We start from the raw sequence: 13,382 nt of genomic DNA on the forward strand, positions 1-13,382 counted from the left end.
ATAAGGGGCTTTAATCTTCTCTCGAAATATCTGAGAAATTTGTGAGAAATATTAGAGTACTTGTTCTCAAGGTCTGTACATTTGGCCACGAATGCAATGGTATCATCAGCGGGATCTGGCCATTTCGTAACCCTTCCATTTCCAGTACCTTCATTGCCAAAGATCTGTTTCATTAGATCAACAGCGTTGAGTAGCTTCATGGAAATTTGACTGAATGGCTATGACCATGGCTTTCTCGTCGTCGGTGCCTATCACAAGCTGTGAAACCTTGACGTCAGACAACTTCAGTTTCAAATGATGAAAGAAGTGACTGTATGTTTCGTAGTCACTATTGTCAAGAATTAATCAAACGATTAGCTTAAAGCAATTCTTGTGATGTTAGGTTATTACTAATTCAGTTTTGCAAATATATGTAAAATGTTCATGTAGATTAATATTTTCATTAATATTTTGCTTTAATTGATTTTGAATATGCTTATAAAATGTTAGACCAGACTAAATGTATTAAAATGAATGCCATTAGATTCAATAATCACTACCAAAGTGATATGTTGCTCTACAAAAACTGTAATATTTTCAAGCCATATTTCAAATAATTTCAAACGATAAGCTGTTAACATTATAGCATTTATATAAAATTAAACATGTAAGTATTATTTATTGTTGTAGTAATAATAATTCTTCAAATGTGCATATAAAATTCGTTATATTTATACTTGCTTATTATTATTTATACTTATAGTTGCTATAATTTATATTTTCAAATGTGCTTATAAAATTCAAACTATTTACAGATGTAGTAATATTAAATTATGATTGTAAATGTCCTTTTGAAATTATAATTATTTTGAAATACATGTTTAAATATATGAATAAATATTACATTAAATCGTCTCTGTTTTCAATAATAAGCAAATTATATATCCATCAATTGCGATGTATAAAATATGCTCATAGTACTTCAGTATATATTACACTTACCTTTTTAGTGCTGCTATGTAGTTTTACTCATCCCCGACACAAGCACACTTTATACATATGACAGCATGCACGATGGCACCACAACTAACAATTGTCACAATAAATTGAGTCAAGTGCACAAAATTGCCTTAAGGCAGACACTACATGGAAAGGTAACCTTTTTATGAAGTAATACAGCAGAAATATAAATACACAGAAACAATTGATTATTCGTTTAAATATCCAAATATACGTATAACCAACACTACATGTTTATAGCATAAAAATAAAATAAAAAACATTGCAATGACAATTGTCATTTCTGATTCATTTTATACTTACCATATCTTCTCAAATACTTTTTGGCATAAAATAATTACTGCCATTGTACTAAACTTCTTTAATTTTACCGCCGAATATGTTATGTCAACTTTTGCGGATATTTGATGTATCACCTTAACCGGTAAATGCGAAAGGTGCGAAAGTATCGGCACGTGAGAGTCGTGATCCTCGTCTTTGTTGGATATATATCAAAGACAAGAGTAATTATTACACCAAATTATAGGACTAATATATTGGATAGTGGTTACTTACAGTAAAAACACACCAAAATATTGAATCTACTGATTTAGATATTAGATCTAAAGTTTTATAAGGAATCACGACTAAAACGGATTATACGATACTAATGTAAGTAACTCAAACATAATTAAAACTGAATCATCCGACAAAAAAACTACTACTTTATTAATATTAACAAACTTATGTATATATGTATGTATTTCTTTAGACCTTGTGGTCAAGGATAACCCATGAAAGTGCAAGCACTTATTTCCAACGGGGTCCTTTGTTTTTGCTGAAGGGACAGCACGATAAAGAGACAGTGGTGGGATACAAGGAAGTCCAGGTGCGATACCCTAGCTTTTTTTCGAAGAGACCCCTTGGTTCTTTTACGTGTTCGGTGTAAAGCACCGATACACGGGGTACAACTTTCCTGGGTTAAACCAGTACTGAGTACACCACTTTTCCAAGCACTACCCTTTAAATGCCGAGCGCCAGGCAAGGGAGCTACTTGTACCAATTTTTAACGTCTTGACCTCCAGCTCCGTAGGCGGACGCTTTTAACCACTAGGCCACGGAGACGGATCAAACTTGATTAAAATTATTTCATTACACTTAGAGGATTTCATTCTTATGATATTGGATTTCACTTTTCAAAAAGGAAATTTCACTTCGCTTTCCGATCTATTTTGAATATATTTTTAAGAAGTGGATTTCACTTGTCAAAATGTACATTTCACCTCGATTTCCGATATATTTTCGAAAAATTGCTTGAACTTCTCCATTTTTATACCAATTTCAATAAATTTTAAAATATAAACATTTCAAGAGGCACTTTTCAATATGTATACAAAATAAAATAAAATAATTACTTATTATAATAAATGACTTATGATCGGATTTAATGTTTTGAGTGGATTTCACTGGGTTCCTTTATCACCCTGAACCCGGTGCGCGAACTACCTTTATTACAAGGTGATGGATCTATTTATAGAATATGGAAAAACCAAGACCCGTAAACATGTTTACAAAGTGAGCAGTAAATAAATAAATAAAACAACGAGATAAAAATATTGGAGTTGTGATTTATGTCTAAAAATATCATCAAATAATGGCTTAGCATTTAATACTTGCTAAGATTTAATAATTAACAAATGGTGGTGTTAGTAGTTTATACTCCGGGTTCCGGCGTGAGCACATTGAAGGGTCCCAGAGTGACAGTTCAACCACCGCACACCTATCCTGGGCAGAACCAGTACTAGGTGCCTTCACCTCTGCAAGGAACTGACAACTTCTGTACATGCCAGGTGCAGTGGTACAGTGCGAATGGTCGTAGAAAGGATTTCATAACCAATCACAACAGAAGTGACCTGGCCCGCCCGGGAATCGAACCCGGGTTGTCCGATTCAGAATAAAACAACAACAATTTAAATAGCGATTTATATCAGTAGTGAACACAAACTAGCGACCGATAGTAACGACCATCAACTTCATCGATCGATAAGAAAAGAGTTGTCCCGCTTGGTATGGTTTGAACGGTTCTTAGGTAGAAAAAATCTTTTTTCGGTCGTCCAAACACCTTTTCGCGCACATTATTTCAAATAAGTATGATGGCAAGTGACAAAATGGGCTTGAAGATTCTTAATGAATATGAAATGGCGCGTTTTCAGGAGGCTGTCTTCATCTGAAGATGACTTTACACGTTGGTGTAATTGTGAGCTCAACAACATGATAACATCAGTTGATAGCAATTAGTAAGTATATGAAGTCAGTACTATTTAAAGCTGCACTCTCACAGATTGAACGTTTTTACATTTTTGTTTGTCTTGGAACGAGCCAATTTTTGCTAAAATTCATGGAAACGAGTTATATAAGACTGCTGACAAAAAATAGATTTTTACATTTATGTTCAAAAATTGATGTTTTAGGCATTTAAGTTAGTAACGATTTAAGCCATCAGACATTTATTTTCGAACACAAATATAAAAATTTGCGATCTGATCTTATGTCAGCAGTCTTATATCAGAGGATTGCAGATATTTACGCAAAAAAATGCTCATTCCAAGACAAATAATTAAAAAGTTGTCAAAACGGTAAATCTGTGAGAATGCAGCTTTAATGTAAAACATCTTTTGATATTTCATACACTTTTGTGAACTTATATGCTCCAAACAGTAAAAAAGACAGAAATGACTTCTATAGCAAAACATCAAATATTTTGCATGAAAATAGCTCACGAGTTAAGATAATAGGCGGTGACTATAATGACACATTGAACTTAAGCGACCGTATAAGCAGGTCGCAAAAGTCCGAAATCAAAACTGTAAAAAAACTTATTAAATCTAATTAAATCACACAAATTATGCGATATTTGGAAATAATATGATAAAGATAAAAAACAATTCACGTGGAGGCGTAAAACGACATCGAAAGAAGCAGAATAGATTATTGGCTTATTGAAACTAATTTTGTACCACAAATATATGCGACAGATATTAGACCTGCAATTATATAAACGACCGACCATATGGCTATTTCGCTAAAGATTAAAATACCAAATAAACGTGGCCGCGGATACTGGAAATTTTAATAATTCCCTCTTTAAAGATAGCGAGTACAAAACTAATATAAGCAATCTTTTTAATAAAGTGTCTCAACAAAATATTCAACCTGATATAAAATGGGAACTCTGCAAAATAAAATAAAACTATTGAATATTCAAAACAAATTTCAAGAAATCAACATAACCACCTACGTAAACTAGAAGTAGAACTAAAAAGCTTATACGAATCAAAAGTTCAAAACCCCGACATTGATGTTTCCTCACGTATCACCTTACTTGAGAGAGAAATAAAAAAAAGTATATAGATAAATAAGGCCACAGGCGCCCAAATCGGTTCAAAGGTAGATTTCATTGAAAAGGGTTAAAACTTATTCGAAATATTTCTTAAACCTTGAAAAATCGCGCCAAAGCAAGAAAGTAATCAATTCATTAATGATAGACGGAGCCAGACTACATCAAACTCAAGACATACTTATAACTGAAGTTAATTTTTATAAAGATTTGTATACATCAGGGTTTAAAGACGAAGAGCATTATAAACAGTATGTAAATGAAGTCGACTTAGAATTTACTTAAGATTCAAAATTAGCTGAAAATTGTGAGGGAGAAATTTCTTATGAAGAAGCTACAAAAGCACTCAATGATATGAAACCAAACAAGAGTCCTGGACTTGATGGCCTTACATTAGAGTTTTATCAGTCATTTTGGCAAATTATTGAACGCTTGTTGTCTCGGTGTTAAATCACTGTTATACAAAAGGTGAACTATACTTTACGCAAAAACGAATTCTTTGTTAAATATTGATTATAAATATTTATGCAAAACGTTACAGAAACAGGCTCAGTACCAAAAAGTATAAACATAAACCCGGTTTAGTGGCACTGGGCAAACGCCAAAGACATATAACACAAAATCACAAACAAGAAACATAGAATAACAGCACGAAACTCCACAAACAGTACAGTGCATACATACTATATAAATTTATTTATATTTATTTGATAAACTTATATACTCAATGTTGAATTATGGCTGTGAAGTCTGGGGGTTAAACGATAGCGTAAAGATAGAACGAGTTCATCTGAAGTTTTGTAAAGAGATTCTAGGTGTAAGAACTCAAACACAGAACAATTTTGTTTATGGAGAACTTGGAAGAACACCATTAGTCACCAAAAGAGTTGTAAGCGTTATAAAGTACTGATTAAAAAAATTGCATTGTTATGATATCAAATATGTAAGAGCAGTTTATAAAATATTGTGAAGAGACATAGAGAGACTGCCTAATTGTAAATCATGGGCAAAGAGCGTTAGAGATATTTTACAAACATTAGGATTTAATGAAGTATTTCAAACTGTTGGTGACGTTGATAAATTTATATAGGAATTAAAGCAGCGACTGCAAGATGTTTATGTACAAAACTGGTTTGCAGAAATTAATAACTCATCCAGAGCAAAATCATATGTGCTGTTTGCAGATTTTAAGTTACAATCTCACTTGTGTGATGTAAATATTGTAAAATTTCGGAAAGACCTTACGAGGTTAAGACTCTCATCACATAGACTAGAAATCGAGGCAGGTAGATGGCATAAACCTGAATCCATACCTGTTAGTGAACGAAAATGTCAAATTTGTAATATCCTCGAAGATGAGTCATTTTTTGTTAGAATGTACATTGTATAATGATTTAAGAAAACAATACATCAGTAAATATTATTGGAAAAAACCAAATGTACTGAAATTTGTTGAACTTATTGCTAGTGATAGGAAAGCTACATGTAGAAAATTATCGATGTATGTACATAAAGCTTTTGAATTAAGAAATACATTTGTTTATATATAACATATGTAATAAGTTTATATCTGTATAACCGCCACTGTCTCCTCACTGAGATAATATTATAGTATTATATATATTAAAGTTTGAATTATATAATAATATAGTGTTAGTTATTGTAAAAAAATAAACAAAAATAATGTATCTATGAAATTGTATTTGACCACTGATCTATGAAATGTCATGATATGTGTATATATGCAAACTTCTTGTATGCTCATGGGCCTATGGCCTTTATGCATTTGAAATAAACTATGAAACTATATAAAAATAGGTGTGTTTAGCAAGAATTGTTAGGTACCGCCTTGGAACGGTCAGTAAAATGTAATTTACTGGGGGTTTAAACCAGTTTATGTGCACAAACCTCACTCTTATCCCAACAATTCTTAATGAAGATAAAACGCAAAAGGTAAATCTTTTTAAAGTATGCATTAACTTGAGAAAACTTACCAATAAACAAATAATAATAAACGTATAGGACCTATCCATTATTATCTACTGGCTCTTTTGTTTATACATTTGCAGTGTTTTGGGTTATTTATGAATCATTAACATACTGTAAAAAAGGAAAATAAAGGTAACTGCTTATTTAATATTGATTTTTTTTCTGCAGAACAGCTGCATATTAATTAAATAAATTTCATTAAACTGGTGAAGATTAATGAAAACAACAACAATTTAAGAAACAAGCAACAACATTAAAAAAATCAAACAACAGCACTAACAAAAAATAAACAAAGATATGTCATTGTACGGCTGTATAGCAAGGCACACAGTTGGGGCTCAGAAATGTGTCATTTTTTCTTAGGACATGCTTTTCGTGGCAAAATGACAAATGCACGCAGTGGCTACAGCTGTCACAGAAACCCCATGATCTTCAAGTATGGTTTACTGTTAAGATTCAGTGGGGAAAAATGCTTGCAAACACAACAAACATCACTCTCAGACACACTTTCCTCGTTGTCATATAAAGGTGACCCGGTTACACGCATACGACCAAGGCCGCTGGTTGAAGGTTTGGGGCTGAATGTCAGAGCTTTTCTTAGAGCTGGTTTGTGCTTCTTGCCTTTCTTTTTGGCGGCTGCTTTCTTTTCAGGTTTTGCTTTAGGCTGCTTGTTTTCCTTGTTTTCTTCATACACTGAAATTTACTGCAGAAAGTCATTATCAGTGATGGCCCTACCCCCAGCCTCTGGCTTTTTGTGTGTTTGGCTGTGGTTGTTCCTGCTTATCACATGTGCACGTATTTTCTGCGCAGCAGTTTCAACCTTTGGCAACAGATACCTGTCCAGTGATTCTTTTCCTGCTTTCAGTGAGGCAACCTTTTGCAAAGGGGTAGAGTCTTTGTAGATTTCGCTAGGGTAAAGCTTATCAATGTCGACTGCAAACTGAGTAAAAGGGAATATTCCTGCCTTTCGGAACGCTGAAACTAGGTTGACTGGAGACATTGCACATAAGTATGCCCTGCATGCAAGTTCAGTCAACTGGTATCGAGTGACAACCTGTCCTTTGTTGTCCCGCATGAATGAAGCACATTTTGAGTTGTAATGACTTTGAATGGACCAAAGATACCCACATCCAGGGGCTGGAGCACGTGTGAGGTGTGCCCTGGGAGGACAAACAGAATAATATTCTGATGTCCTGCCAACTCTATCATCAATTTGGAAACATGTGTAGAATGGCCACCAAACAGGAGAAGAATGGGGTGGTTGTTATCAATGTTACGTCGAACATAGGTTAGAAAGTGGTTAGAAAGTTAGTCTTTGAACATCTTTTAATTGGACCAACCCGATTCCGACATCGTGAAACCAGCACCAGGGGTTCTTCCTTTGGTTAAGTCTGTGTTAAACCGTTTTCCTTTGTAAACAAAGTATGGTGGGAGGTAATTGCCAGCTGCATTGCCAAACAAATTAAGAACATTGTCATTTTACATTTAAATGACATAGTTGTGCCGAGTGTAGCATGCTTTCCATTCTTAGGAGCAAGGATGTTTGGTGGTCTATGTTCGGGCTGAATACCAGTCTCGTCCAGATTGTAAATCAACTGAGGCTTATCAGACAGGTCATTGTCATTAAAACACGCTTGAGATTTGAGATGTAAAACTCCACTGCCTCGGGGGTGGCAGACCTGGCATGACTTGTTTCCAATGAACTTGGCCTTACTGTCCTTATACGACTCTTTCATCGGCCCAAACTTTCATACAACCAGCAGTTACTTAATGGCTTGTCTGTTTTTTTACCTGCCCAGTGTTTTTTCTAGTTTCCCTCCAAACTCCTGTAGACACCTAAGCATTCATTTGTCAATCCATAGCCCAACTGAGCCATGACTTCGATGTGTTCAATAAAAGACAACTCTTGATCATGCTTTAACAGGGATTCCTCATTCCCCAATTGAGTAACATCGACCTTCCCCTTGACACAATCCCTAAGGGTTTGAACCTGAATACGATACTGCTCCACTGCGCACTGTACTGGCATTCCCTTGATATTCTCCCTTTCAATCCCGACGTTCATAGCCTTCCTGCAAGAGGTAGAGTCTCCAAACGAGATGCACGACTACATCCACCTGTACCTTGGTGAAAACAAGGCCTCCGATGCGTTTGGCAAAGGCTTTCCCCCAGAAGCGCAGCCAGTACCAGAACAAGACCACACATGTATATAGCAAGTGGTAAGGAATTGTGATTTTTTTATCTACGTAAAATTGTCATTGTCAAATAATAGTAATTTCAAAGTAAATGTTCTTGCTTTTTTCGAATAATTTTAAAGCAAATTAAGAACATTGTCATTTTACATTTAAATGACTTGGTTGTGCGGAGTGTAGTATGCTCTTTTCCTTAATCAATACACACTATGGGAATTCAAAATATGACCACTTATTTAAAAAGTTAGAAAAGGTTGGAAAAAGAGCCAATGTTACCCCATAAGATTAGGTATATGTTAGTACTGTATAGTGATACCAGCATAATTAGATCATTTTTGTGGCTCTACCTCAGCCGCTATTGAAGTTGCATATAATTCACTTGACGCTATACATTAAACAATTGATAAAAATGACTTTGTAAGGAAATATGTTAGAAAAAGTTGGTAAACCTAGGTATAGGCAAGTAATGTATATTAATACGAGCATAATGAGACCAATTTTGAGGCTCTACCTCGGCCATGATTGAAATAGCATATAGTTGAAATGAGGATATGCATTCATGCAGCATTGAAAACTTGAAAAACAATACCCATGCAAGTAAAAAAGTAAAAAACAAGTCGTAAAAGGAGCGAATGTGACCCCATAAAACTAGGTATAGGTAAGTACTGTATAGTAAGACGAGCATAACAAGACCAAGAGGCTCTACCTCGGCCGTGATGGAAATAACAATAGTTGATATGAGGATGTGCATTGAAAATTTGAAAAATGACCCTGTAAAAACAGGAAAAGGAGTTATTGTGACAACATAAGTCTTCATCTAGATCATTACTTTAAACAAGATTATAGATTATATAAAAATTAATGTACATTTTGATTGGTATTTGCAGAGAGAGAGAGCCAGTTGACTGGTCTTATGGGACTTCTGACTTACATGAGATAAGTTTTGGATTTTTTGATTGGTTAGCTTATTTTATTTTTGTTATATTCTGCAATTAGTTTTTGATTTCATTTCTTTTTCCATGTCTCCCGTCAATCACGCGACATAATGAATGTTCTGGACCGATTTCAGTTTATCCTTCCTTTCAATCTGTAAGCAATTTTAGAATCTATATCGATTCGATAGTGGCTTAAGGGAGGCAACTCTTTCATGCTTATCTCGAATTCTTGAGGAAGTTGGAGAGTTGTTGTTCCTTAATTTTCGGAGACATTCGGACTTGTACGTCGTTAGTTTGTGTCTCGTTATTTCCCCTTAGAATGGATGCGCTGTGATTGAGCTCCAACATTTTGGCATTTTGTATGGTCCCGCACACTCTGTAAGTACAGATACTTTGCTATATGGTAGATTATGATTTGGTTGTCATGCATCTGCTAAAGTTTTAAACCGTAATTTAGTAGGAAGGTAATGTTATCATTCAGAATTTCTGCATGCTGTTCCCGCCATTCTAAAAATAGACGAGTGGAGTTTCTTAGTGACGTCACTTCATTGTTTTTTAGAATGGAATGTTTGGAGTTTCCTAAGGTCGCCAAGTACATGTTATGTAGGACGATGTTTTAACAGTAACTTCGTTTTAAATCGATAAAATAAGTATTTTAAATCGTTTCAAAGTATTGGACACCGTAATAATGTGCGTAATAATGTGCTTGAGATTAGAGTACAGATAATTTGATATTTCTTCGTACTTATAATGGGTATGGATTTCAGCTCCAATTTATTAATGTTGCAAACAGTGTCAACCCAGATCGGTCACATGATTATGTCATTCTGTGTTTGGAATCACACTGTTTGATATTAAAGATGAATCTTACTGCTGCATAATGGTTTTAATATGTTATTGTATATATGATGGTGTACGATCTAGTCACAAGTTGTTTTGTTTATTTGTAGTTTTTCACCGCACGCAACGTTATACGTCTCAACTCATAATAACCTATCGAGATGAGGATAATAAAATGGTGACACTAGCTGTGGATTGTTATGTCATTGAAAATCCTAGTGACAGCATAGTGAAAAAAGAGTCATCTAGGGACAACATATGGACAGCTGGACCAGCATCTACATAGTTACCCACCATATCACGTTGAATCATGGCAGATGAAGAAACTAGAAAACGAACAATGACAGATAAAGGTTTAGAACATTACGAAGAAACGCGTTCAAAGTTTTATAAAAAGGTGCAAACGTCCTATGATCGACTTTGTAGTACATTGGAAGAGACTAATGTGGATCTGGAGAACCCAGAGGCGAATAAAGTGTTGTCGGACAGACTCCATAGTGCTCATGCTACATATTTAACTGTATCATCAGAGTTTGCAGACTTTTTGTCGAGAAGTATAACCGAGAGTAGTAAAGCCGAGCTTGAAGAATTTGACAAACAGGTGAAGTTGATAGGAGATCGCGTAAGTGAAGCCGTGCAAAAGATAAATGACATTATAGGGACTTCAAAAGCCGCTGTTTCTATTAGATCAAAGTCATCACATGGTTCCAAGGAGTCTCATGTGTCATCTTCGTCTAGTTCTCGTGCTCGCGCAGATACAGCTCGTATTCGTTTAGAATACGCTAAGAGAGAGGCCGAGCTGATGAAGAAGATGGCTCTAATTGAAGAAGAACGTCTGTTAGCAGTTGCCAGAGCATCGAGGGTAAAGCAAGAAGTTAGTGCAGACTTAAATGTGTTGAAGGTAGAGGGTGATGTTGCTGTAGCAGAAATAGAAGCGTCATACGCAGAAGAAGCTGATGGTGTGTCAAGAAATGCGGACTTTGACTTGACTTATGAAGCTGCAAGTGAAAGGTCAAAAAACTATATAGATAATTTACCAGAAATTCCTAGAGCTGGAGCAGCAGGCACACAGAGTAAACCTACAGTGTATGCCTCTCGCGATCCAGATAGACACTTTGAATGCGATAATGTGAGTCATAACTCAGAGACATACCTCAAAGAGAATCATTGTGAAGAAGAGCAAGCAAGAGTACGTGTACATCAAGAATCAGTTTTAAGGAATTCCAATGCTGACATTTTAACAAGTTTCCTTTTGCGAAAAGACATTATGCCACAAAGATTGAAAAAATTCAACGAGAAACCACAATCATTCGGTGTGTGGAAAACTACGTTTAAAAGCGTCATGAAAGAATTGAAAGTTACCCCAACAGAAGAGATTGACTTGTTGGTAAATAACTTGGGTTCAGAATCACAGATATGGGCAGAGAGCATACATTCAGCAAATGCTTCCAATCCAGAGCATGGCTTAGAACTCATCTGGGAAAGGTTAGACAACTGCTATGGATCCCCTGAGAAAGTTGAAGCTTCCCTGAAATTGAGAATTAGAAAGTTCCCCCAGTTGACTAACAAAGACAATAAACGTCTGTATGAACTGAGTGATCTTTTGCTCGAAGTATTTTCAGTTAAAAAGGACCCTCAATTTGCCACACAGTTTGCTGCTTATGACTCATCCTCTGCTGTTAATGAAATTGTGTGCAAGCTGCCATTTAATATGCAACAAAAGTGGATCTCCCATGCTGCAAGGTACAAAAAGGAACACAAAGTAACATTTCCACCTTTTTCTGTATTTGTAGAGTTTGTGCGTGACAATAGCAATGACCCAGCATTTCAGTGGGAACATCAAGTGGTCGAAGCTTGCCCCAAACCTAAACAGAGACAGAGCTCTTCTATAAACGCGCGTGTAGTCAATCGTAAAACTGACATCCACATAGGCAGTGAAATCAGTGACGACAAGATGAAGAATGATCAGATCACACGATGTCCCATTCACAGATCTGGACACGGTTTGAAAGAGTGCAAAACCTTTGCGAACATGACTTGGGAAGAAAGGCGAAAATTGCTGAAAGAAAAAGGTATATGTTACAGGTGTATTTCTTCAAGTGATCATGCTTCCACAAACTGTCCAGTTTCTGTCACCTGTGAAATATGCATGAAGAAAAATCATCTTACTGCTATGCATCGAGATAGAACTGAATTTAATGTGTGAAACTCGGCTGTACCTGCATCTGACCAAAGCAAAGTGACAGTTTTTTCAAAATGTACTTCTCTGTGTGGCCAAGGCTTTAGGGGCAGATCCTGTGGCAAAATCGTTCTGGTCGACGAAGCTTACAAAGGTCATGAAAATACAGAACGTGTATACGCCATTCTAGATGATCAAAGCAATCGCTCATTGATAAGCCCTGAACTCTGCAACAAACTAAACGTTTCCGGTGAATCGACAGAGTACACACTATCCTCGTGTTCAGGTAGTAGCGTTATGGCGGGGAGACGTGTTTCAGGCCTGACAGTGTCATCTAAAGGTGCTCCAAGGGGTTCCAGATTTGGATTTGAACTACCCACATTAATCGAATGTGATGCCATTCCACAAGATACATCAGAAATCCCGACACCAGAAGTTGCACGTAGCTTTGCACATCTGAAGAAGATTGCCTCATTCATGCCGCCACTAGAACCTGACTGCGGTATCGAGCTGCTAATAGGCAGAGACTTACTGGAAGTCCACCATGTAATTGACCAGATAATAGGGCCCAAAGATACGCCATTTGCCTTACGCCTTCCCTTAGGCTGGGTTATCGTTGGGGAAGTGTGTCTTGGCAGAGTACACCAGCCAGACTCTGTCAATACATACTTTACGAGCATTTGCAAAGACGGGCGAGAGACCATCTTCAGACCATGCCCATCTTACCTGACTGTGAAGGAACCAGATTTCTCAGATGATGTGGTCTTCAGGAGACAACCCGATGACAACAGAGTTGGCCTGTCCGCCGAAGACAGAAGTTTCCTCAGAATTATGAATTCCGAGTTTGCATGGACAAATCTGGACAGTGGACT

At 36.2% G+C, this 13,382-nt stretch overlaps 2 protein-coding genes across 3 annotated transcripts in view; one reads left to right on the forward strand and one right to left on the reverse strand.

Moving 5' to 3' along the window:
* LOC128210405 (uncharacterized) overlaps nucleotides 1–13,382 on the reverse strand; it is a 119,817-nt gene that overhangs the window by 45,516 nt on the left and 60,919 nt on the right. The gene's annotated exons all lie outside the window — the stretch shown is intronic.
* LOC128210404 (uncharacterized) lies at nucleotides 9,820–13,303 on the forward strand. 2 transcript variants are annotated; one of them, XM_052914751.1, is made up of 2 exons: nucleotides 9,820–9,869; nucleotides 10,442–13,303. In XM_052914751.1, the coding sequence occupies exon 2, from the start codon at nucleotides 10,642–10,644 to the stop codon at nucleotides 12,535–12,537; it is 1,896 nt and encodes a 631-aa protein (XP_052770711.1). In that variant the 5' UTR covers nucleotides 9,820–9,869; nucleotides 10,442–10,641; the 3' UTR covers nucleotides 12,538–13,303. The 2 variants fall into 2 exon arrangements, with proteins under 2 accessions (XP_052770711.1, XP_052770710.1); XM_052914750.1 differs by lacking the exon at nucleotides 9,820–9,869 and adding an exon at nucleotides 10,098–10,181.

The sequence above is a fragment of the Mya arenaria genome, chromosome 12, assembly GCF_026914265.1.
Source record: "Mya arenaria isolate MELC-2E11 chromosome 12, ASM2691426v1".
In the NCBI taxonomy this organism is placed as follows: domain Eukaryota; kingdom Metazoa; phylum Mollusca; class Bivalvia; order Myida; family Myidae; genus Mya; species Mya arenaria.

Excerpts from the sequence above, each read along its gene's own strand:
- LOC128210404 (XM_052914751.1), top strand. The coding sequence starts at position 10,642 with ATGGCAGATGAAGAAACTAGAAAACGAACAATGACAGATAAAGGTTTA.